Source organism: Trachemys scripta, chromosome 2 (assembly GCF_013100865.1).
Source record: "Trachemys scripta elegans isolate TJP31775 chromosome 2, CAS_Tse_1.0, whole genome shotgun sequence".
Lineage (NCBI taxonomy): Eukaryota > Metazoa > Chordata > Testudines > Emydidae > Trachemys > Trachemys scripta.
Genome location: NC_048299.1, coordinates 261,126,986 through 261,151,895, shown reverse-complemented (window position 1 = coordinate 261,151,895; position 24,910 = coordinate 261,126,986). Strand labels below are relative to the sequence as shown.

Here is a 24,910-nt window from a genome sequence, read left to right as displayed (position 1 = left end):
AAACCACCATAAGGCTGTTTTCTGCGGCCCCTCCTCAGAAGCCCTGGCATATGGGGGGTGTGCCAGGCAAGGTTGGTCAAGAGGGTTGTGTCAAGAGAGGGGCCATCGCAGGCAGTGCTATGGCCCACAGAACCCCCTGGCAAGGCTTCAGTAATTTCAACAGAGCACCCTGGGATTAAGAAGGTGCAAACATGGTTTAACGCTTCTGATCTCAGAATTGCACCCAGCATTTAAAGAAAAGGAAACCGTTGGAAAGTCACTGTTCTGATGCCATTCCATGTTTGATGTCCTTCATCTGCGTTGATGTATATTAGAAATCTTTGACACTGTTAACATAAAGAGCCTGACCTTGTCACACTTACTTCTGTTGAGTAGTACCTTACTCCTTGATTAGTCCTATTAATTTCAGTGGGTCCACTTCGGAGGGAGTAAAAGTGGCGGAATCAACCACTATAACATAGTGTTAAATTAATTCTAGTCACAGAATATTTTTCTGGCTAATGAATATAAATTACTCATTTGTAACTTATATAATGATGATTTCTCTCCTTTACTGCAGGTGGTGGAAATGGACTTTAAGAAGCTGTGACTCAACATTTCATCCTTGAACTACAACGTTTTTTTTAATCTGATTGCACTACAAAAAAGCTGCTAATGGGATAAATGCTGACAAGTTTCAAGAATTGACTTGAAGTACCAAAAGCCATTGTTGAAAATCAAGAAGTGCTTGAACCTACATCAGTATCATTCAGTCAATATTATTTCCTCACAACAACAGAATGGCAAGTAAACGAAAATCAACTACCCCATGCATGGTCCTAGCAAGCGAGCAGGATCCAGACTTAGAAATGATATCAGATTTGGATGAAGGACCTCCTCTACTTACACCAGCAGAGAATGCTACAGCTGAGAGTATATCAAGTGATGAAGACGTTCAAGAATATATGGATTCAGACAATCAGCAAAATAAAAAAGTTGAAGGTGGCTATGAATGTAAATACTGTACATTTCAGACACCAGATCTAAATATGTTTACTTTTCATGTTGATTCAGAACACCCTAATGTAGTATTAAATTCATCCTATGTCTGCGTGGAATGCAATTTTCTTACCAAAAGGTATGATGCTCTTTCTGAGCACAATCTGAAGTACCACCCCGGAGAAGAGAATTTTAAACTGACCATGGTGAAACGTAATAATCAGACAATCTTTGAGCAAACAGTGAACGATCTCACTTTTGATGGGAGTTTTGTGAAAGAGGAGAATGCTGAGCAATCCAACATCTCAGAGATCCCCTCATCAGGAATCTCAATTAGCAAAACCCCTATTATGAAAATGAAAAACAAAACGGAGACTAAACGAATTGCTGTTTTCCACAATGTAGCTGAAGACATTCCTGGTGAAGAAAAGGAAACTGAAAATGAGCCAGACTGTGAGGAAGTAGTTGAAACCCCACAATCGGCAGTTTCCGAGTCCAAAATGAACAATCCAGCTGCTTGCAGTGCAGCAGATACAACTAGCACCGTAATGACTCCAGCGCCAGTGATTCAACCTGGGGTGGCACAGGTAATAACTACTGTCACAGCTCCACAGAACTCTAACTTGATTCCAAAAGTCTTAATACCTGTAAACAGCATTCCAACCTACAACACTTCTTTGGATAACAATCCTCTTCTGCTCAACACCTATAAAAAATTTCCCTATCCAACTATGTCAGAAATCACCGTTCTCTCTGCTCAAGCTAAATATACTGAGGAACAGATTAAAATATGGTTTTCTGCCCAACGTCTGAAACATGGTGTGAGCTGGACCCCAGAGGAAGTGGAAGAAGCGAGGAGGAAGCAATTTAATGGCACTGTGCATACTGTACCACAGACAATTACGGTTATTCCAGCACACATTTCAGCAGCTGGCAATGGTTTGCCATCCATCTTGCAGACATGCCAAATAGTTGGTCAACCAGGTCTTGTCCTCACTCAAGTCGCAGGTACAAACACTTTGCCAGTAACAGCCCCTATAGCTCTGACAGTAGCGGGAGTCCCAAATCAGACACAGTTACAGAAGAGCCAGATCCATACCACCCAGCCTGTTGCAGAAACCAAGCAAGTAGCTGCCATTCCAGCCCCTCAGCTTATCAAACACGAAACCACATTAGTAAATCCGGATTCATTCGGCATCCGTGCAAAGAAGACGAAAGAACAGTTGGCAGAATTAAAAGTCAGCTACCTTAAAAATCAGTTTCCTCATGATTCAGAGATTATTAGGCTCATGAAAATAACGGGCCTGACCAAAGGAGAAATCAAAAAGTGGTTCAGTGATACACGATACAACCAGAGAAACTCAAAAAATAATCATGGCATTCATCTCAACAACGATTCTTCCACCACCATTATTATTGATTCAAGTGATGAAACAAATGAGTCCCCAACGGTAGTCACGCCACAGCATAAGCAGTCGTGGAATGCTTTCCCTGATTTCACCCCACAGAAATTCAAAGAAAAGACTGCTGAACAGTTGCACAACCTCCAAGCAAGTTTTCTCAATAACCCTGTCCTGACAGACGAAGAACTGAATAGGTTAAGGGCACAGACTAAACTGACCAGAAGAGAGATCAATGCCTGGTTTACAGAGAGAAAGAAAACAAATGCTTTAAAGGAAGAAGAAGCTGAGTTAAAAGAGAGCAATGCAAGCGGCTCAAAAGATGAGGCTGGAGAAACTTCTCAGGGAGAGGGATCTGTATGGCTAAGATCAGGGGGTTCTGCAAGCAAGGTGGGTAAAAAGTCACCAGAGCAGTTACATATGCTTAAAAGTTCATTTGTCCGTACTCAGTGGCCATCCCCACAAGAATACGACAAACTGGCAGAAGAAACTGGCCTTCCGAGATCGGACATTGTTAGCTGGTTTGGAGATACTCGCTATGCCTGGAAAAATGGTGGTTTGAAATGGTACTATTACTACCAGGGTTCCAGTGGGAATTGTATGAATGGTCAAGCCTTTGTCAGAAGGAGGGGGAGAGGGAGACCGAAAGGAAGGGGAAGAGGAAGGCCTCGTGGGCGGCCTCGGGGAAGCAAAAGGATAAACAACTGGGACAGAGGATCCTCCGTCATCAAATTCAAAACTGGAACAGCAATCCTTAAGGATTATTATATGAAGCACAAATTCCTCAATGAGCAAGACCTTGATGAACTTGTAGCCAGATCTCACATGGGATATGAGCAGGTCAGAGAGTGGTTTGCAGAAAGGCAAAGAAGATCAGAACTAGGCATAGAGCTGTTTGAGGAGAATGAGGATGAAGAAGAAATGCTGGATGATCAGGAAGAGGAGGAAGAAACGGATGATAGTGACACTTGGGAACCCCCCCGACATGTTAAGCGTAAACTCTCGAAATCAGATTGACATGTAAGTTTGGGGCTTGGGGCAAAAAACCCATAAATTCTATTTGACATTATTGTGAAGAGCCAAATAGTTTTTAAAGGCTTTCCGTTTTAGTGAACACCTTCCTAGCACGTTCCCTCCACCTGAGAGAGTGGACAAGATACTACCTGTGCAGCCACCAAATATTTGCTTCCTGGCTAGCAGTGATGGACATGCTCCGTGTTAGCCCAGGGTTTGGAACTATAAATCCAACCCAAATTCTGCTCCTGCTCCTCCTCCTCCTCCTCCACATCACTGCTGAGGGCTCATCATTTAAGTGACTATTTATAAATATTTAATTGCCTTGTGTTTAATTCCAAAAAAACACAGCTGCATTTTTCATTGTTATAGGAGAACATTACCCACTCTTGGAGGAGGAAAATACAAAAACCTAATATGTCTTTTTGCAAACCTCGCTTTACCTCCTAAGGCTTCAGAGCTTGGGGTGTTTGTTTTTTTTAAAGGAAAGAATTCAAAAACAGAAAAGAAGGGGAAAAGTATGACAAAGGAATCAATAACCACAGGGGTGAGAATTACTTGGTTTTAGAAACTAGGTGAAATGATTGTCGTGTTTTTCAAAGTGTTTCGGGTTTACGGAACTTGTGCTGAAAATATCTGTTATCATGAGCTGAGTCAGTTTAAATGTAGGGCTATAAGATGCTGTTCATTAAACTTAATCAGCATATCCAGAAATCCATTCTACATCCATGTAATTTAAATGCATGGTAGTCCTGATGTGATCCATATCAGCATTCATTTTTTGCTTACGCATTTGCTCTTATGTTGGAAAATGGTAACATAAAAGTCCTTGGAAATCAAATGCTGTATTCTGAAAAAGGTCAATATGCAGACGAGTTAGGAAAGTTGCTTTAAAAACTGTTCAGAATCAGCTGTTTTGTTTAGAAACAAAGACATGAAAAGACAGGGCAGAGATGAAAAATATTTGCAAATTCACTGAATGTTAGGAAAAACACTTCACCTTTTAAAAGTAGCTAAAGAGCCCCGGTCTTTAATTCCTATAGAAAATTAAAACATGACTGCTATTGCCTCTTAGTCTTTGGGTGTAACAAACTATATGTACACACGTCTCATTGTTCATCTCTAGTGGCAGCCCAGCTGAACGATTTGCGTGCAAGTTTAACCAAACTTCATCCTAATGGATTCAGCCCATCAGTGTGATAATTACTTCTATGAATGTGCAGGGCAATAAAACTACATGGTCAAATATTCTGGTTTAAACTCAAAGTTTGACTTACCCGGACTGAACTCCAGAATTGTTTGAATTTGATAGGGAATGTCTTCTGAATCTTAAATATTAGTTTCTCTAAAAATCAACCAGTTGGTCCCAAGAAAAAATAATTTCCAGTGCTTGAGCAGACCACTGTAAAACAATGATCTAGATTCACTAAACACAGCTCAGGAAGGTGCCTCACACTAAGGATAAGCAGTCAGTATTTCTACTGCCATCTTCCCTTATATCCTGCTGGAAGGAGACGCAACTTAAAATTTCACTGGGTCTTTTAATTCCACCATGGAGAGGAGATGCTGAAACAACATTCCTGGTCCTCTGGCCAGTGATGTCTACTTTTTGGGTGGCATTAGCCCCCTACAAAAACATCCTATTATCAGGTACATTCTCCTTTTGTGCCTTCTCCCCAGTGGGCACCCTTCTTCCAGGGGCCTGTAGAAGGCAGCGTAAACCTGAGTCAAATCTAGCCCAGTGTTTCTGCACCTTCAGTACCCAAGTTCAGAACTCCTGGGGCTCTCTTCTTCCTCACAGAGATAAGTGGTGACAAAAGAGCAATCACTTTCACTCTGACCATGAGCTTCTGAAGCTATGGAAACCTTAGTAGCAGTAGCTCTTACAAAGCGCACACGCGCTCTCTCTCCCTGTTTCTCTGATTATGGCTGACACCCAGATGAAACAAAAAGGAAGGGCAAAATATGCTTTCTCGAAAAAAAACATCTTGCAGCTGACTACTTGTGTTTAACTTGTGCTCCTTCTCCAGATATATCTGCAGCCACCTCTGTAATCTCATGTCTGCAGGAGGATATTCTATCTGAAATTCCAAAGCATGTGATTGAGTGTGTTCTCCTTGTCTGTTCAGTCAGACAAATGTTAAGGCCGTATGCATTTGAGCAGATGTTGCAGGATTCAACTTTGGAAGTATCAGGGGGCTTGAGGGACCAGAACAGAGCACCAAAAGTCCAGCAATGTGATTGATCTTTTGTTGGTACCTATCATTGTGAGGATGAATTATAACCCCTCCAATCTGAACTGGAATATTGATAAATGTAATTACCAGTTACAACTTTGGGGGAAGCACACTGATGTTTCCAGGGGAGCTCATGACACTGGATATATGCTAGTTTGACACAGATCAGTATCTGGCCTATTCTTTTTGGGCTTCAGCTTCTAAAAGTGTCTCAGTGATTAACAAATACCCTTGTTAGGCTGATACTGATCTAGATGAGGCTGTTGCACAAGCTAGAAAGATAACCTTTTTTTAAAAAAAGCCATGTTAATTTCAAGCTCCATTGCGAATGTAGGGTCAAAAATCAGTGTTTGCCAAATGGGAAACACTAAAACCAGTAGGGAAAGAAACACTATTTTTAAACTTCCAAGAATATTCAAATAAACCCTGAAACTCCTTAGCACTGTCTCCAATAAGCAAAGTCTGGACTTGCCTTAATATTTAGGGGTGACCAGAAGTTTAGATTTTTCTTTTAACATTATGTTAAAATAAACTTTTTCTTGTTCTCTTAAGAGATTGTTTTTAGGCTAATATTGAACTGACCTTTTTTTTTTTTTTTTTTAAATGTGGTATGATCTAATTGGGAAGATCTCCAGATCATTTTGGTTGTGGTCTCTTAAATATCACCACATTTGAGATGAGAAAGACATGAAGGGATAATAGATTTAAGTATTTATTTTGATACTCCTGGGATGAAAGTCTTTCAGTAAAATACTCTGAGGATTACTTTTAACATATACTGGGACAGATTCTCAACTGGTATAAATGATGATATAGCTCCATTGACTCCAATGGAGTTACTGTGATTTACAGGAGGTGAGGATCTGGACCACTACCTCTTTGAATTCGGGAAGGTGTAAAACAAAACAAACACTGGGAAGCACTGAGCATCCACCACCCTTATTAAAGACAAATGAGCGTTCTGAGCCTTCCAAGCCTGAGCGTGATGATAAAATGCTGACTTAGATTAACCAGTGAAGTTCCTAGGAGTTGTGTGCGCTCAGCACTGCTCATAATCTGGCCCTATTAACAGACCCTTACAAGAAATAATTAGCATTTATACATCTCTGTGGAGAGGAGGGGGTTCCTTCTTATGGATGCTTCTGTCATCTCACCACAACTGACATGAAAATGAATCACTAAAAAGTGCTGTCTATGTGGCAGACTGCAGGATTGTCTGTTTCTGTAATTGTAGCAATGGCAGGTAAGAAGCAAAATGTACTTGACAACAGTGGCTCCAAAGTCTTGTTGCTTAGCCCTGCTGATGCTTGCCTGCCTCTGAGGGTTTGTCTCTGCTTGGAAATTGACTGAAATAAACTATTCTGGAATAATCATCACTTGGATTAAGCTAAATCAAAGAAAGGCACTCTTATTCTGGAATAAGAGTGTCCATACAGAGGCTTATACTGAAATAACTAATTCTAATAATTATTTGGGAATAGCTATTTTGGGAAATTTCCAAATGTAGAAAAGTCTTTAATATGCTCTCTCTGTTTCTGTAAAGCTTGGACTGTCAGGATCAGAAGTAGTCTAGGTGCTCTGTGATGGCATTAAAGCATGTACTATTGAGTGGAGATGGGGGAACTACCTGGGAGAGCTCAAGTCTTAGCCCTAGGTAAATGGCGGAATTGAACAAAAAAGATTAAGAACCACTGTTTTAGAACACACCTGTTGGATGTGGCTGGCTGAGAACAAATACAGAACTAAAATTTTCTCCTTCCTTTTGCTCTGATGTTTCTACCAAGAATATCTGATCTGATTATGTAATTGCTGCTGCCTTTGAATCTTAGCTGATGGAAGAATAAAGAAGTTTCCATGCCAGAATGCAGACAGACATGAAGTAAAAGAAACTGGTGCCTGGGTGGGCTCATGGTCCAGTGTTACCACGGTATGCTGCCTCCTCGGAAAATCCCTCAAGCACTGTGCAACCAGCTCACTTCGCTCTTAAGGAAGAGGGATGTTTGATATCTTTCAAGTGATCCTCTCCTACGGTTCCAGAAGTGCTGTTGGCTGGCTGTAGAGGGAGTCAAAGCCAGCCTTCTAAGACAACATGGATGAGAACCAGCCAGATATAGGCCCTTTGAGAAGGGAAATGGAGAAGCAAACCCTAACCTGGAAGCTTGAAAACTGGGCATGCAGTGAAATAATATTGACTGTCAGGGATTTAATTGGGCTTTGCTTGGCAATAGGGCTTAAAAACATTACATACTAATGAAGAGACATGAATATTAGTGATCAAGAGATCAATAAATATATTGAAAATTGTTCAAACTGGTAGAATCGTATAAACTACAGATGGAAAAGCTCTATAACAGATTCCATTCCCTCCCAATGCAATGCTGGGTTGTTTCCTGCTCTGTCTAGGTTTTAAATACCTTGCCTGTCATAGAATAAACAGACAGCAAATAGCATGGCAGGGGCTTCTTGGGTCAAGTTCCTTTGGAGCTTTTGTACTGTATTAATATTATGGAGAGAATATGAGGACAGTTAAAGCAGAAAAAAATTAAGTTCTTTGCACTTTATATAGCATTTTTCATCCCACTATCTCAAACCAATTTACAGAGGTGTGTGAGTATTATCCCCATTTTAAAATGGGAAAACTAAGGCTTAGAAGGATTAAGGCCTATATTCTTAAACTTTATGGCCTGATATTTCCCAGGTATTGAGTTCCTGTACGTGTGACTGACTTCAGTGAACTCTTGGGGTACTCGGCACCTCTGAAAACTCAGGGCAGTTTTTTAGCTCCTTGAATGCGAGTATTAAAATTTGAAAATTTTGGCTTAAGCAATATTCCCAAGGTCAAGAGCGGACATTAATAATTTTGTAGCACTCTTCACAGGAGTATGGATTAACTTGTGTCCTGGCCAAGTTCCAGCTTTGATCATTGCATTCTGTCTACCTAAATTCTCTCTGCAGTTTGTTAGATACGGTACTTGCCTTCCTCTGCTCTCCTAAACTGTTGTGTGGTGGTGTGCCTCCCCCCCCCCATGCTACCACCACATTTTACCCCAGAGGTGGCAGCACTATAGCTGTGGATGAAATGGTGCCTGGATCTAATAGTCTGGCGCTTATTTCAATGTAGCGCATTTGGAGGTGAAAAGTGCTATAGACATCTCGGGTTTTATTTATCACAGCACAGCAAATTAAGTTGCGATATTATTTGCCTTCGATTGAGTAAAGTGTTCCATATACCTCTTCGGATCAAAAATATTCCATGGTACTTTCCCTAAATTATCAGATAACATAATATGAAAGCATGAGTTGCAAAGCCATCAGCTGTGTTCTGACAAGACAAACCACAGGAATTCCTGCTACGTTATGACTTCCAAGTAGCTTTCTTCCCTAGTCCCAGCTTCTGAAAATGTTTCTAGATATGTCAAGTAGTCTGATCTGGGCATATTTGCAGTTTGTATAATACCAATATTAAAAATTAGTTGTCCTCCTTGGGAAGGCTTTATTTCTAGAAAATGTTGCACTGGATTCCACTCTTCACGTGCACAGGAGAGTTAACAGGAATCTATTTGGTTTACGTAAATGATCGTGCTCTGCAGTTTTCAGTAACTGCAGTATATTTGTCTTGTTTCACATGTGAAATGCAATTAAGTTAATACTTTGTAGGGTTTTTAAAGTACAAGAAAAGTGATTGACTAATGACCAGCAAGGTTCTGGGAGGTGACCAGCAAGTAGCAAGCTGTATGATCTATGTCTGGTGTATGTAATCATGTTAAAGGAAGCCATCGTGGCATTTTAGAAAGAAGTGTTTCTCTTGAATGATTCAGTAGCTTACAGTGTCTTTCCTTTGTAGCTGCCCAAAGTGGTGAAGGGGAAGCAAGATATCTGGTTTACTGTGAATGGGCCTAATCTTTCGTGAAACCAAGAAAATTTTGAGACACACACAGGATTGAATACTCAAAAGGATTGGAACTTAGTGTTGTGCCAAAGTTAAACTACTGCAGCTGGCAGAAGTTCTGCACTGTAAATAGAAGACTGATTAAAAGACTACTTGTAAAACAAATTTTAATACAGTACATTTTTATTCTGATACATGATGGAAACTTTCTGTTTTAGACCTTTTTTTGAAGGGGCTTCAGTGACCACTAGATTTTGTCCTCTATTTTGTCCAGCTTAATACTGTACGTTCTAGTAAGATGGGCTTTATTGCCTGTGTTCTTTGATATGTGATTAAGCTTATAGCTTTGAGTGACCAAACATTTTACAGAGTAAAAGTTCTTAGAAAAAGTAAACGTAACTGATATTTGTGTCTTATTTATCAGGCTCTGCACAAACTTTGAAAGTTGTGCATGCACTTGTACAACTTACACATACAATTGGGAATGCATGGGATTCTTCTCAATATTACAAAACTAAGCCTTTGTGGCATTATGGATCATTATGGATCTTGTCTTTGGAATTCTTTTTTTTTTAAGATATATGAATGAGTGCCACTGTTAAATATTTGTAATATTTCCATTCCTACTTTCAATAGAGGCCTATTTTGCTTTAACACCTGAAGAAAATAACGAGAGAGAGAAAATAAAAAGAAGCTGTCAGAAGAATGAATACTGAGGGAACCACTGAACATAAACTTTGTACCAAAAATTTGAAAACAGAAATAATGTACTATGTCCTTACTGAGTGAGTGTGTGTGTTTATAAGGATTATGCAGAAACTAGGAACTGTCTTTGTTCAAATATTTAGCAGTCCAGAGCTTTTCTAGCATCATTCTCTCTGTTCATTGTTAACAACGTTGCCATGTCAGGAGGCCTGAACATTCATGTAAACTCTTTCTGTTAAGGCAGATGCTCTTCATTCATATTTTTAAAATAATTTTGAGAGGATATTTTTAAAGATGACAAAGGGGATTAGGCACCCAATTCCCCCTGAAAGTCATTGGGAGCTGAGCACCTAAATCCCCTTTGTGCCTTTTGAAAAATCTCCATTTGTGGCTACAGGACCATTTTTTAAATGTGCTTTTTCTTCAGAGAAATTTTTTTGAAATGAGCATGTTCCATTTAAAGCCCAGCTCATGTGCAAATAACTGCAGAGAAAATCCTGCTCGCCTTCATTCACACAAACTCCCAGTTGGAGCCAGTATGTGAGCTTTGCATGAATAAGACTAAGGGCTTGTCTACATGCACAAATCGTAATATTTTGACTATACTAGTATACTTTAAGCGGAACAACTCCCTAGCGTGGATACACTAATACCTATATAAGGGTGGTTTACACTGGTATAGCTATTCCCATACAGGAAGAGGAATAAGCTACACCGGTGTAAAATCAACCCGATTATTGATAGTTATACCAGTCCAAAAACTATAGACAGGCCCAGGAATTATTAGCTCCCTACTCTGCGCAATCTGTTCTACACAACTCATAGAATGATACATCGTAAAGAATGTTTTTTACTGAAGCATTTGTCAGCTAACAAAAGAGATACAGAGGAGCCTTGAATATGCATGCTGCTTTCATTTTTATAAATGGTTACCTTTTTTAACTACAGCTTTATTAGTAATTCCAAAATACTGCGATTTAGTTGATATTTTCGCAACAGACCAGCTGGCTTTGTGAGTTGGTGTCTTTTTTTTTTTTTATTTCTTTTTCATACTGCTGTCAACTACTATTTTTTTAATAATGTAAAATATGCAGAAATTTTGTGCGCTACTTTTATTTTTCTTTTTTACTCCATAGAGCACTCAGAAGTATAATGTTAAATTGCTGTTTGGGGTATTTTTTTGTTTTGTTTGTTTGTTCTTTTTTTCAGCATTGCTGATTGTGGTCTTTGATCCATTTGACAGTAGTTTCTTAACATTTTCAGCTGTTGAACAGATTTGTTGTGCTTCAGGTATTGTAAAATGAAGCCTTTGAATATATTTATATTATCTGTTTTCACTGCAATAATGTTTAACCATCTATAGTTGTAAATAATTCTTACCAGTGTGTTTCCTTACAGGCTTAATGCTGATCTGATGTTTGCTAGCTTACAATATTTATTTGACAGAGAAGAAGGAAAAAAAAAAATCTGTCTCACCCAGCTGATTTGTGTTTTTGAGTGCATAATAAAGGTCAGCATTCAGTAGTAATTTTCTTTTTAGTGATTTTCCATTTTCTTAAATGAAAATCAAATAGTTATAAAAAGAATTAGTGACGCCTCTCTTAAGGGATAAACAAAAATGGGTTGCTTAACAGAGATGGTCTCTAATCAAAGTGCGGTCATGTGGTATTTGAAGCCTTTAAAGATACTTTTAAGATGGAACGTTGCCTAACAAGACCCTGACCTTGCAATTTGTTGCATGCAACAGACTGCTGCGCCCATGTGGAATCCCGCTGATTTTAATGAGGCTCAGCATGGGCACAGCTATCCGTCTGCACAACAACAAAGTGCAGGAAGAGGCGCTATAGCTATATTATGTTTGTGCATTTGATGGCAGTACTTTGGGCCCCATTTTCCACTTGCCTTGTGTAGTCACTTACACCCGTGCGGAGTGAGTGTAAAACACTGTCATTCTGAGTTGTTAGGCAAAGCAAGTGTAAATTGCTAGGAGTAAATTACTGTGCAAGGCAGTGGAGAATCAGATCATACAGATATATCATTAGTTTAACTGTTGCCTCTGTATAGTGAGTTTCCCCTGTGGTCTCTTCACACGAGAGGAGAGAGAACAAACAAACAAAACAAAAAAGAAAGGAAAATCTGACTGTAAAAGCAAAAATATTGACAGGGTGATTTGGGTAGGTATAGTGTATGGAACTACTTTTAAATTGTCTAGCTTGTCTGAAGGTGTCCCTTTAAGACCAGAAACTGAGACAAGGTTGTAGGAAGGGCAGTTCAGTTTAATAGATGCAGTTACAACTTCTAAGCAACTAAATATGGCTACCAGTACCCAGAAAAAGTTTTATATAAGAAAGGGGCGAAGCTCTGAGCTGCTACCCAGGGGCACTCCTGGTCCACTTCTGGCTGCAAAGGCTCACAAAAGAGTTCTGGAAGAGTTTTTTTCTGCAGGACGGGAACAGACCTTTAAAGTAAAGTGCCCATACAAAGACTCCCATTCAATACAGGCTTAGTATGTGGGTTCATTCAAGTTCCTGTGATGCTTTTTGAAGAACTTTCCTGGTCTTCTAAGTTTAAGACAAGAGTTTCTTCACTCAAGGTCTGATCAATTGGCTTGATCAGGCCCCGGAGGAGCAGAGATCTAGTCGCACTTGTTTAGAGGCAGATCCTTTGCCCTGTTACAGCAGTCAGCATGTTTTCAGAGGAGGGTTTCCACTGGACTCTGTGTCCTTGCTAGGTAGTCCTTATGCCATAGCAGTTCTTTGAGTAGATGTCCCTACAGGTGCTCCACCATAGCATATGCGCAGTCTGTGCACTCTGAACTGCAGAATGTAAAGCAGGGTCTGCACCTGCACAGAGCAGCTCCTCATGCTCCCATATGAGGGCATATAGGAAGGTCTGGACCTGCAGCTACTCGGTCTCAACTGCCTGCAGCCCCAGATGGAACACATGGTATCCAGCTGTTCTACAGCTTCCCATCCTTTCTCACTGTGAATTTTTATTTTTATTTAATTTCAGCACATTTGTGCTTTTGCCAGGGGTCCTCCGCCCTTTTTAACTGTTGGTTTAGTGTTTCGGCACACCAGCCAAAGACCCTGGGGTTTAAGCCCTGCCAGATGCACAGGTCTTTTTTCCCATAGCGACAGGCATTCTAGGTGACTCAGAGACACATGTCCTGTCAAAGTGCAATGCCTGCTTTGAGTTTAAAGGCAGATCTAGAAAAAATAGGCTAGTTTGAAGTTCCTCTTAATGGAACCCTCTCTAGCTCCAGCGGGGTCTGCTTCTCCCATCACCCTGGTAGATGAGCCTCAATATCTCGGATTCCTCTGGTGACAGCTGGTGCCCCAGCAGCAGCTCCAGAGGCTGAGACTTCTCAGAAGAAACCTCCCTCTCGTACTAAGGGAAACAAAGAGGAGAGGTAGGTCACCCCATAAATATCACTCCTGGGAGACTTCACATTCTTCAAGGAGCACCACTGAAGGGCCGACTGAAATTGGTCCCGAGGCACAGGTACAGCATAGGAAGTATATAAGAACGGCCATACTGGGTCAGACCAAAGGTCCATCCAGCCCAGTATCCTGTCTACTGACAGTGGCCAATGTCAGATGCCCTCAGAGGGAGTGAACCAAACAGGTAATGATCAAGTGATCTCTCTCCTGCCATCCATCGCCACCCTCTGACAAACAGAGGCTAGGGACATCATTCCTTACCCATCCTGGTTAATACCCATTAATGGACTTAGTGTGCAAAGAAGTCTTCTACCCCACAGGGTGGTCTGTTTGACTACTGGGCCTAAAAAAATGTCTTTCCCTGTTGTAAGCTCAAATATAAGAAGTGAGAGAAAGTTCATAAGATGTTACAATAACCTATAATTTTTGCCTACTTGGAAATTAACCAATAAAAATAGGCTGAGTTGTTTTCAATAAATGAATGTTATAATCAAGTCCAAGAGAACCAGACAAAGAAGCTGGATTAGTCCAAACAGAAAGGACCTGCTAATATAATTCAAGGACTGTTGCAATCATGTTTGGTGGAATCAGAAGTCAATGGACTGAAATTGGTGTGACAGATATTAGGCCTACTTCGTGGACAAAATGAGGAGGAGGGGATGAACCATTTCTCCCCTTTTTGGGTTCCTTATATAAAAAAAATTTGGGGGGGGAAAAAGCATTTTCATTTCTCTCATCTTGCATCTGGTCTTGTCACATCTCATCTTTCCTGACCCCAAGAAAGAAGGAGCACTCCTTCTCCAGGAGGAAGGGCCTGCTGGCCGTGCTTTTGTTTAAGTAACTTTATTTTCACCTGTGAGTGCAGCAAATCCTCATATCATGACATCCAGTCTTCATCCCATCAGGGGGTTACCTCATTGCCAGCATTGCAGAGACATGCAAGATCCTGTTGTGCCTCCCTTCCCTGTTGTGTTACTTTCTGTCCTACTATTTCTTTCTTCCTGTTCCCTCTCTCGCTGCTTTTCATCGAATCCAAACTGCATCAACCCAAGCCTGCCCTGTCTAGAGAGATCCCTGACCAGAATGTGCATGCATGTCCAAGTGACAGGTGCCGTGGTCGATCTGCCAGCCAAAGCATCCATTCCTGACTGACCTGCTATCCAGTGTTCCAAAGACATCAACAAAAGCCGTATTTTCCCCCATCTTTTCTCTCTCTCCTCCACCTTCTGTCTGTTAGAAACAGGAGAAGTGAATACCCTTTACACATCAGGACTGAAAGTTAAATGAACCCTTTCCTTTTCATCAGAGGAAGGTTATTTTGAAAATAAGAGGCTGATAGTTTGCCTCTGAAAGGAGAGAGATTTTCAAGATTTTCATTGTTTTGCATAATCACTCCGTTTCAGTTGCAAAATAAATGCTTGTTTTAATTTCTTGTTCTTGTCTTTTTGATCAATAACTTTCAACTTTAGAATGAATGCTTCTGGGTGTTTGCCAAGAAATCGAGTAAACCAAGGTCTCCCAAAAGCCTGGACCACTTTGTACCACTGTTTTGATGTTAGATAGTGAAAGAATTTATAACCTTAACTCTCTTGGCCCTTGAAATTAATACAACAGCTCCTACCTCTGTACCCTCTGAGGATGTACAGGGGCTTTTCCCTGCACTCTGGTACCATCTTTCTGCAACTCCAAGGTCAGAGTAGCTGCCCCACTGGCCTCTCTGGTGCCACGCACACCACCTCCTCCTTGGTGCTAAGCCATGTTCCCGGCTCTGGCACCAACTCAGGATATGACTATAGGTTATCATAGCCCTCCACCACCCTCCAGTTTCTTTTCCCTGGAGAACCTTCTCATTTTGAATGAACTGGAATCTCCCCTACTCAGCTCTACCAGAACCCCCTGCCCAGCACCACCTGAATCTCAGTTGTACTTAAAACCCTCGGTACCAGCACCGATACCTACGGTGCCCCCCCCCTTAGCCTAGGGGATGGTACTTCTGACTCTCAGGTCTCAATACAGGGCTCTACCTCATTTCCGCACCATCACACCCCTCTGGGTACATCTATGCAGCAATTAAACACCCATGGCTGGCCCAGGCCAGCTGACAAGCTGCAGGGCTAAAACTTGCTGTGTAGATGTTTGGGCTTGGGCTGGAGCACAAGTTCTGGGGTCCCCACCAAGGGGAAGGGTGCCAGAGCCTGGGCTCCAGCCAGAGTCCAAACATCTACACTGCAATTATTAGCCCTGCAGCCTGAGCCCTGCTAGCCCAAGTCAGCTGACCCAGCCCAGCTGTGGCCGTGCCGTGGGTCTTTTATTCCAGTGTAGAGGTTCACTGTGAGTCTGTTACAGAAGAGGATGTTCTGGAGCCTACCCGGTGCCCTAGACCTCAAGGATATGAATATCTTTGGGGACCTTTCCTCTGTCCCTCTCCTCAGAGGGCTTACTGAACAATTTTATGGGGTACCAGCTAGAAAGAAACCCCAGTGCTCACGCCGTACCTCCTCATTCACAGGCATCAATAGACCATCCTCCAGGGCTGCATGCCGCCCTGGGACGGGGAGAGGCACTAGAAGAGCAAGAGCTACAGATTCAAGGACGTTTCCCCCATCAGCCAATTATTTAAAGTTCACAAACTTTATTGAACACCTGCCACAAAACCAAAAGCACCAATTTAAATCCCTTCACTCTGAGAGTCAGTGGATTGGGAAAGGCTCCCTGCAAGCTGCTCTCAATGTCACCACCCTGGCTCCTAGATCCCTGGCTACTGCTGTGGTTCTTCGAGTGACGGTCCCTACGTGTATTCCACGCGCCGGATATGCAGGCGCACCATGCGCCTGAGTCTGGAATTTTCTTGTAAGCTCAGTCTGTTGGTCTGCACATGCTCCGTAGTTCTTCTCGTGCTCTGAACTGATGGCATAAAGGAGGGTGCAGGTTGATGCCTCTCCAGTTCCTTCTTACTGCCGCATGGGCTGAGTTGAACTCTTCAGTGTCCTCAGCTCCTGTCTATTGCGTCAGGCCTGTAAAGAGTTTGTTTTAGTATTTTTCTAGTGTAGTGCAGTTAGATAGTTTCTCCTTTTATTCCTCACCCCAGGCAACTGACCTCAACTATCCTTGTTCCTAGTATCTGATGCATCAGCCCTCAGCTGCGGAACCCACCTAAGGTCCCTCAGAACCCAGGGCCTTTGATCCCAGGAAGAGCTCTCCCTTCACATCAATGTCAGGGAGCTCAGAGTGCCAGGGATTTCTTCCTCACACAGCAGGCAGAACTGTTTCGATTCTCACGGACACTCCGATGGCTATGTTCTACACAAACTGGTATGGTGGCACGCATTCTTCCCACATGTCAGGAAGCAATCTGCATTGCTCATTGCTCTGCATTGCGCTTTCCATCATTCCATCCAATCATGAGGGACATTTTCCAACAGTGGGGGAACTCCCCTTATAGACCTGTTTGCCACGTCCAACAAGGTGCCACCACAATACAAATTAAAATACTGTAATTAGCCTTGGGCAAAAACTGGCACCTTCTCTGACATTCTGAATTCATTTTGCCTTGTGGTTCATCTGAAGGCTGAGAGAAGCAGGGTCAGGTTTTGAGAGGCAGATCTTTGGCCACTCTTGGTCTGTTACATCATAATGTCTCTTTTCCCCCTACTACAGTGACAGTTCAAACATGTCAAAAGTAAGGCCACCTCTTGGCACAGTGACAGTTCATGAGAACTCTGTTATAAGAAGAATGGAACCTATCTGCTATTCAGGTCAATCTATTTTATGGCCTGATTTCAGACTTCAGCTGTGGTTCCCTCAGCAACTCTGAAAATCAGGTTGCTACTGAAAGAAGAACCTGGCCACTAAAGGAGTCCGCTTGCTGTTGAGGCTTTTCAGTTGTTCATTTTCACCTGCTAAGGCCTTGTCAACAACATGGGATTTTACCCATTGATGGCCAGCCAGTGGAGTAGCTGTGTAACACTGACAGACCCCAATCGTCAGCAGGCGGTATCGAACCTGGAACCTCTGAAGCTTAATGCATGAGTCTTTACTGCATGAGCTAAAAGCCATATGACTCTTAGCTAAGGCTGTAGAGCAGACTCATTAATCTCTCTCTCTAAGTGGTCTCGGTACCACTAGATGGGACAGAACACCACACCCAGGAGGTGTGTGGGTTACAGCTGCACTACACCAAAGTCTCTGCTGTAGACAGGCAAAGGCACGGTTTGCATGGGTACCGCTTTATCCCTGCTTGAAAACAGGGTCAGCTGCACCATCATGGTGTATACCAGCTTTGTTTGTCTACAGGAGGGGTTTGTACTGGTGCAGCTGCATTGGTGGCTGGCCCCAGATGGCTGAAATTGAAGAATCTCCAGTGCTGACAAGGCTTATGAATCCTCTTAAGCTGTAACTAATACTCTAGGAGCCTTTAAAATGCCTAAGGGAGGAGAGGGGAAATGCTACTCTGTGTTTGACTTATAACTCCAGGCTCCAACAGTCCAGGAAGCTGCCTGGCCCCCTGCATGGTGCTCAGGAATTACTTCTGTACTATCATTTGCCAGACAAAGAAACCATCTATGAACTGATGGAATTTCTGCATTCCAGAATGGATACTTTGCAGCCCACGCTGGTATCCTTGGAGACAGTAATGGCTGAAACCCTGAACTTACTGCAATCCAAGCTGTTGGCCAACTGGCTGCCCTTGGAGTAGCTCCTGGGAGTGTCTCGCACTTCATATTGTAGTTTGGGCTAGCTCCACATTCCATTTTGATTACTCACTTTCCTTCTGTTGTTTGCTCTGAATGGACTTGCTGGACCTTGGTGCTTTGCTTGTGGGCTGAGCTGCAGTGGGACTGGCAGTCCAGAAAGTGAGTAAGGACTGAGTGTGCATGTTCCATAAGATACAAGAAGCTGCACACCCTCCAACTGTACTAATGTACTGTGGGTACAGCACCTCTGTTTTACAGCAGCCACAGGCTGATTCCAGGTATACCACCAAGTATGTTGTTTCCCAGTGCCCTCTGTCCTTTCCTGCAGTGCAGAGGCTCATTCATGCTTACATTTTTTTTAAAGGGTGCCGTCTCGGATTTCAGTAGGGCTCTGCATGGACACAGGACAAGATCAGGGCCTAAATGTGACCTTAGTCTTTGCAGACAACATGAACTCACATATTTTGGAGTTTGTAACTAAAAAAAATTCCAGTTGGAGGAGCACACCTGCTGATTCCTGTGAGGTCTGTAATGTAATTGTGCATATTCCTTGCTAACCACTAGAGGGTATCTTTATGTATCAAGATCCCCAATAGTGGAGTAGCAGCGTGTGGTGGAGCAAGAAGCAATGCATCAGTTGAATAAAAAAGAAGGTTACTTAGCTCTCTGTCTGTGTCTTAATTGGCAGATTCCTGGGTCCGGACATAACAGATCCAACAATGGCGACGAAGCGGGAGGGCTCATACACGGCTGCTGGTTTAACTGTCCTCCAGCACCAGGAGCCTGTAAGCAAGTGTGGCCATGCTGAGAATGGGGGTGGGAACTGATACAGGCCTGGTGCAGAATACTGTTCCCCAGCAGCACATCTTACTGAGGGAAGGAAGGGATCATGCAGTAATCCCAATAGCATGACATGGTGAGGTGGCCTCAACAGCCCCACGAAGATGTAAAGAGGCACCGTAGGTTTAACAGCTGATAGTGAAAACACAATTTTGTGGGCTGTGACGTCACGGGGTCTGAAAACGAATATATAGCAACATTTGACAGCACAGTTGCAGACTGGCCCAAGTACATTGAATGAAGAAAGTGTCTGCATTGCTGAATTATATGGGTGGCAAGACATACCACCTACTTGGCAGTCTGAGTTCTCCAGACAAGCCGTACAGCTAGACTTTTGATGAGTTGGGGACAATATTACAGAAGGATTTTGCACCAAAACCCTTGGAGATAGCTGAGCGCTTTAGATTCCATAAACACAATCAACAGGGAGGTGAAACCATAACTATGTATGGAGCTGCACTACAAAGATTAGCGTAATGCTGCAGTTTTGAAGATATCCCGCAAGCTGCCCTGAGGGATCAGCTGGTATGAAGCAACTCAGAAAAGTCTCCTGACAACAACCACTCTCACATGCAAGAGCACTATGGAGATCGCTATCTCTACGCAGGCTGCAACCCGAGTCATATAGTGTCAATCAATGAGTAACAGTGAACACTCTACATACTAATTACATTAAATTCCCAAGTGAAAAAACAGGACAGAGTCACAGGGAAATTATTGTTGCTGTGGTAAGGGTGGACACAGTGCAAATAATTGCTGTTTCTGGCAAGAGGACTGCCAGGACTGTGGCAAAAAGGGTCTGTAGAAGAAAGAACAAATGCCAAGAAGACAACACCAGAAAAACACCACAAGGTACACTTTTGCAAGCTGAGGATTATAGCAGCTGTAGCAGACATAGAGAGAGCCTGGAGCACTGGGCCTGGTACAAGATCTAAGGCCTGAACCAGAGGCTGTGAACCAAAGTCAGGCCATGTATTAGAGCAGATGTTTACAAATTCACTGTCCTGCACATGAACTTGGCAAAGTTGTTGCTGGTTGTTACTAGGCATTATTCCAGCTAGTACAGATACACCCCAACCTAGTACAAGATGGTTTGACAAAATAATGAATAGGGATGTTTTGTTCAAGATATCAGGAACAAGGGGAGGTAACAAAGAGATGTCATGAAATACATAAGATGGTGTATAAGTTGTTTATTTTAGTTGTTTGTCTTAGCCTATAAATGTCAGGGCACTTCACTTTAATTCTTTGTCCAGCCGAGGGGCCAACGGAAAGTCCTGCCGCTGACTGAGCTGAGTCCATTGTAACAGGCATACGTGTGTTAGTGTACCTGTAACCGTGCTCTGTTGACAAACCTGGCCAAGCACCTTTGTCACCAAACTGTGCCTGTGGTCTTTCTTTGAGTAACATTGAGGTCTGCTGAATTAACATGCTGCACTATCTTCAAGGATAAAAAGCACTGAGCAGCCTAAACAGCATTACTGAAGTAATGACATTCTAGCCTTCAGCACTTAACAATAGTGGGTATTACTATCGAGGTCTGCTGAACCAGCTATCTGCACAGAGCCAGACAGAACACTGAAAGAACACGCACACACGCAAGTCAACTGACAACAGCAGCAAGGATGACTTAGCCAAGTTAAGTATTGCATGCAAGACAACGGCAAAGAAGCCATCTGGGTGACACCTGTGGTAACTGGGAAACCCCTTAAGATTGAGCTGGACTCGGTTTCAGCTGCATCTGATTCCACACAAAGAATTCCTGGAAAACTTCATCAACAGCACATTGGAAAGGACTGACATTATGTTGGAGACATCCACAGGAGGGAAACTCACCCTCTTAGGAGTACACACAGTAAATGTACAGTGCAATGGTCAGCACCAGGACTTGGACCTCTGTGTTGTAAAAACGGGAGGACCAGCATTGTTTGGATGAAGTTGGCTGAAGAGGATTCACTTGGACTGGTGATCCATCAAGGGTCTTCAAATTCATCAGTGTGCTAGCTCACAACAGCAGCTGAAAGAGATTCTATCTAGAGATGCACTTGTTTCAGAAGGGCATTGGGCATGTCAAGGCTGAATCCCCCCTCTGTCACTCCAAGTGCAGAAGTTGGGGGCCCGCAAGGATTCTAAAAATTAATACTTGACACTCCAGGCTTGTATTAAACTCCCAAGATTACAGCTTTTCTCTGACCTTGGCTTGGTAAATGCTGCCACCACCCAAATGCCAACAACCCTCTTTGAACCCAGGAAGGACTGGGAACTTGGGAATTCCTCCCTGTGGAGTACCCTCAAGCCCTTTCACTCTCCCCTCCCCACCCCCCCCTCCAGGGAAGATCTGAGGAAAAAAAACAAAGGAAATTAGCTGTGGCCACCAGCTAATTAAACAACGTATGCATAAAGCTCTTAGGACACCAAAAATCCAATCCTGTTCTTGAAAAGGTCAATTTTATTAAAAAGAAAAAGAGAGAAAATACATCTGAAATTTAGGCTTTTGCTAGATTTTAAAAGAGCAATTCCAAAAATCAAGCACCCAAAATAGCTTGCTTGGGGGTTCAGCTTAAACGTTACAAGCAAACAAAAACATCTAGGGTTAGCACAGAGGAGATCCACAGGCCAAAATAAAAAATAAACCTGATTGTGTCTAACTAAACATTCCCTATCCAAACAATTTCTTCTAGGTATGGAAGATGAATTTTCATACCTGGTTCAAGCCTTATGCAGCATTGCTGCTCCGTGTCTCCTTCGCTGGAGAACAACAGACAAAGGGAAAGTTTCTTTTACAAATTTAAAAGTTTTAGGCTTCCCATTGGCTCTTTTGGTCAGGGGCCTACTCCTTCTTTTCTTTTACCTGTGGGCTTGTTAACCCTTTACAGGTAAAGAAAGAAGAGAGCAGACTCCAAGAGGGATTTTACAGCTAACTGGCTGGCTGGGTGTTCATAAACGGGGGCTACACCCCCCCCCCTTCATTTATCACAGGGCATCTAAAGTGCATCAGAGCCAACTACCAGAAAGTAGTTCTCAGTGGTTCACAGTCCTGCTGGAAAGACATAATGAGTGGGGTCCCACAGAGATCAGTTCTGGGTCCAGTTCTGTTCAATATCTTCATCAGTGATTTAGATATTTAGATTAAGAGAGTACACTTATAAAGTTTGTGGATGATACCAAGCTGGGAGGGGTTGCAAGTGCTTTGGAGAATAGGATTAAAATTCAAAATTATCTGGACAAACTGGAGAAATGGTCTGAAGTAAATAGGATGAAATTCAATAAGGACATTTAGGAAGGAACAATCAGTTGCATACATACAAAATGGGAAATGACTGCCTAGGAAGGAGAATTGTGGAAAGGGATTTGGGGGTCATAGTGGACCACAAGCTAAATATGAGTCAACAGTGTAACACAGTTTTTTTTTGCAACAAACATTTTGGGATGTATTAGCAGGAATGTTGTAAGCAAGACATGAGAAGTAATTCTTCCGCTCTACTCTGTGCTGATTAGACCTCAATTAGAGTATTGTGTCCAGTTCTGGGCGTCACATTTCAGGAAGGATGTGGACAAATTGGAGAAAGTCCAGAGAAGAGCAGCAAAAATGACTAAAGGTCTAGAAAACATGACCTATGAGGGAAGATTGGAAAAAATTGAGTCAAATGGAAGTAGAAGAAGGGTTGAGGAAATTCCTCTCCATCAACACTGAAAAAGGCTTCTTCCAGTATAATCGACTCATATTTGGAGTGGCAACCACCCCGGAAGTCTGCCAGAGGGAAACAGACCAAGCTGTTACTTAGACGACATTATCACCAGATCCAGTGACGAGGATCATTTGAAGAATCTGGCACAAGTTTTCAAAAGGTTGGAAGAATATGGATTACAGGTGAATCCAGACAAATGTGAGGTCTTCAAGGAAGTAGTTATATACCGTGGACACATCACAGATGCTAAAGGACTGTGCATAAGACACTGGAGAAAGTTGAAGCCATGTCATAGGTTCAGTCACTGAGTTCGCTAACTATTACAATAAATTCTTGCCAAACCTGGCTCCCCAGTCACTCGTTGCAGTCTCTCTACTGTTTAAACTTGCAGCCTGTCTGCTCTCTGTGTGTGTGTGTGTGTCTCTCTCTCTCTCTTTCTCTCTTAATCCCTTCCCCCACGTGCTCACCCTGCTCCTACTGCTGCCAGATCTCAATTGTATTCCTAAAGTCTAGCATAAAACCCCATTGGTTACCCTTTTTCTCTCTAACACCTCTCACATTTTACGTTTACACCACTGTGACACATTTTTACCTAGAGTTGTTGGTTATTTAACACATTTTACCCATTACTGTCAGTTGGTTATATGCTGCTGTGACACACCCTTTACATAGAAACTGTTAGCTACCTGTTACATTTATACTTCAGTGTTAATTGGTTACCAACTGTATTGTACCCCACTATTGAAACCCCCTATCCTATTTACTAAAAGAAACCCCTCCCCAATTGTCTACCTTAACAAACCCTATACCCTTCACTATTAAATTTTCCCTGTTTTTGCATTTTCTTAATAAAGTTTATTTTACACCCCACCAGTGCAGTAGTTGTCCCCCAAGATCCCCTACCTGCTGGCAGGGTCACTTAGTTCTCTGTCCATGTCTTAATTGGCAGGCTCCTGGGTTATAACAGATCCAACAATTTTTAGGATGTACTCACTTTACACACATAGCTCTCATAACCAGGGAGGCAGCACTCACTTGCCATGCTTAATAGCAAATTGTAAAGACAAAAAATAATCCTTTATACTGTACAAGGATGGCTCCATTTCTCCCCCCGCCCCAAACTACATGTTTATTATAGATATCAAGCCTTGACTTCCTTCGCTTCAATGACTTGTCACTTCCCCTCTCTCACTGTCATCACAGTAAGCAGAGAAACTTTAAAAACAAACAAACAAAAAACCCCAGAAAGTTTAGGACTAAATCTAGCTATCTACCATGTCCCTTTACACATGACTCTATGTAGAAAAATGTAACTGCTTTAGTTTTCTTTGCATCAAAACTACAGTTAGTTTTTAAAAGAGAAATAAGTTTATATTGCAAAGACCAAGTCAGATAAGTCTGACTAGGAAACTGGAAAGTTAAATGCAAAAGTGTGCATCCAGATGTATTCGCCTCCCTGTAGTCTTGAAGCCTGTTACAGGTAAGGCTATAGAAATGCGAAGTTTAAGTATGTTTTTCTTTTTACCTTAAATAAAAACCCTTTTCTAAGATGTATATATTACTGCATTATTGGCAGGGGAGGGGGAGAGACATTAACATTGAAGTTCTGCCCTGGGTGAGTCTTTTATCTGTCTGCTCTTATGAGAAAGACCCGGGTGTTGGTTTTTACAGGTTTGCATTTGCTGTAGGTCTGTTTATAACAACAGCCACTTGGTTGCTCCCATTGCAGTTACCAGACAGTGACTAGGGTTACCATATTTTGTGCCTCCAAATGGAGGACACTCCCTGGGGCCCTGGCCCCGCCCCAGCCCCGCCCCCAGCCCCGCCCACGCCCCCGCCCCAACTCCGCCCCCTCCCAAAGTCTCCGCCCCCTCCCCTGCTTCCCGCGAACATTTAATTCGCGGGAAGTCTGAAGCAGGTAAGGGGGGGGGAGGGACGGAGGAGGCGCGGCCCAGCCCAGGCTGGCCCCCCGGCGGCTCCAGCCTGGGTCGCCTCGGGCCCTGGGGTGCCGGCCCCGACCG

At 42.6% G+C, this 24,910-nt stretch overlaps 1 protein-coding gene across 7 annotated transcripts in view; it reads left to right on the top strand.

Annotated features, from left to right (window-relative positions):
- ZHX1 (zinc fingers and homeoboxes 1) overlaps positions 1 to 11,745 on the top strand; it is a 30,968-nt gene extending 19,223 nt beyond the window's left edge. For 5 of the 7 annotated variants that reach the window (XR_004644808.1, XR_004644810.1, XR_004644812.1 and 2 more), the window contains 2 exons: positions 560 to 3,939; positions 9,474 to 11,745. Coding sequence is in view for 1 of the 7 variants with exons in the window: in XM_034763555.1 (XP_034619446.1) it covers positions 780 to 3,395 (2,616 nt within the window). In the remaining 6 variants the exon portion in view is untranslated. Of the gene's footprint in view, positions 1 to 559; positions 3,940 to 7,458; positions 7,557 to 9,473 lie in introns of all 7 variants that reach the window. The other 2 variants (XR_004644809.1, XM_034763555.1) reach the window with 2 other exon arrangements.
- The last annotated feature ends 13,165 nt before the right edge of the window (positions 11,746 to 24,910 follow it).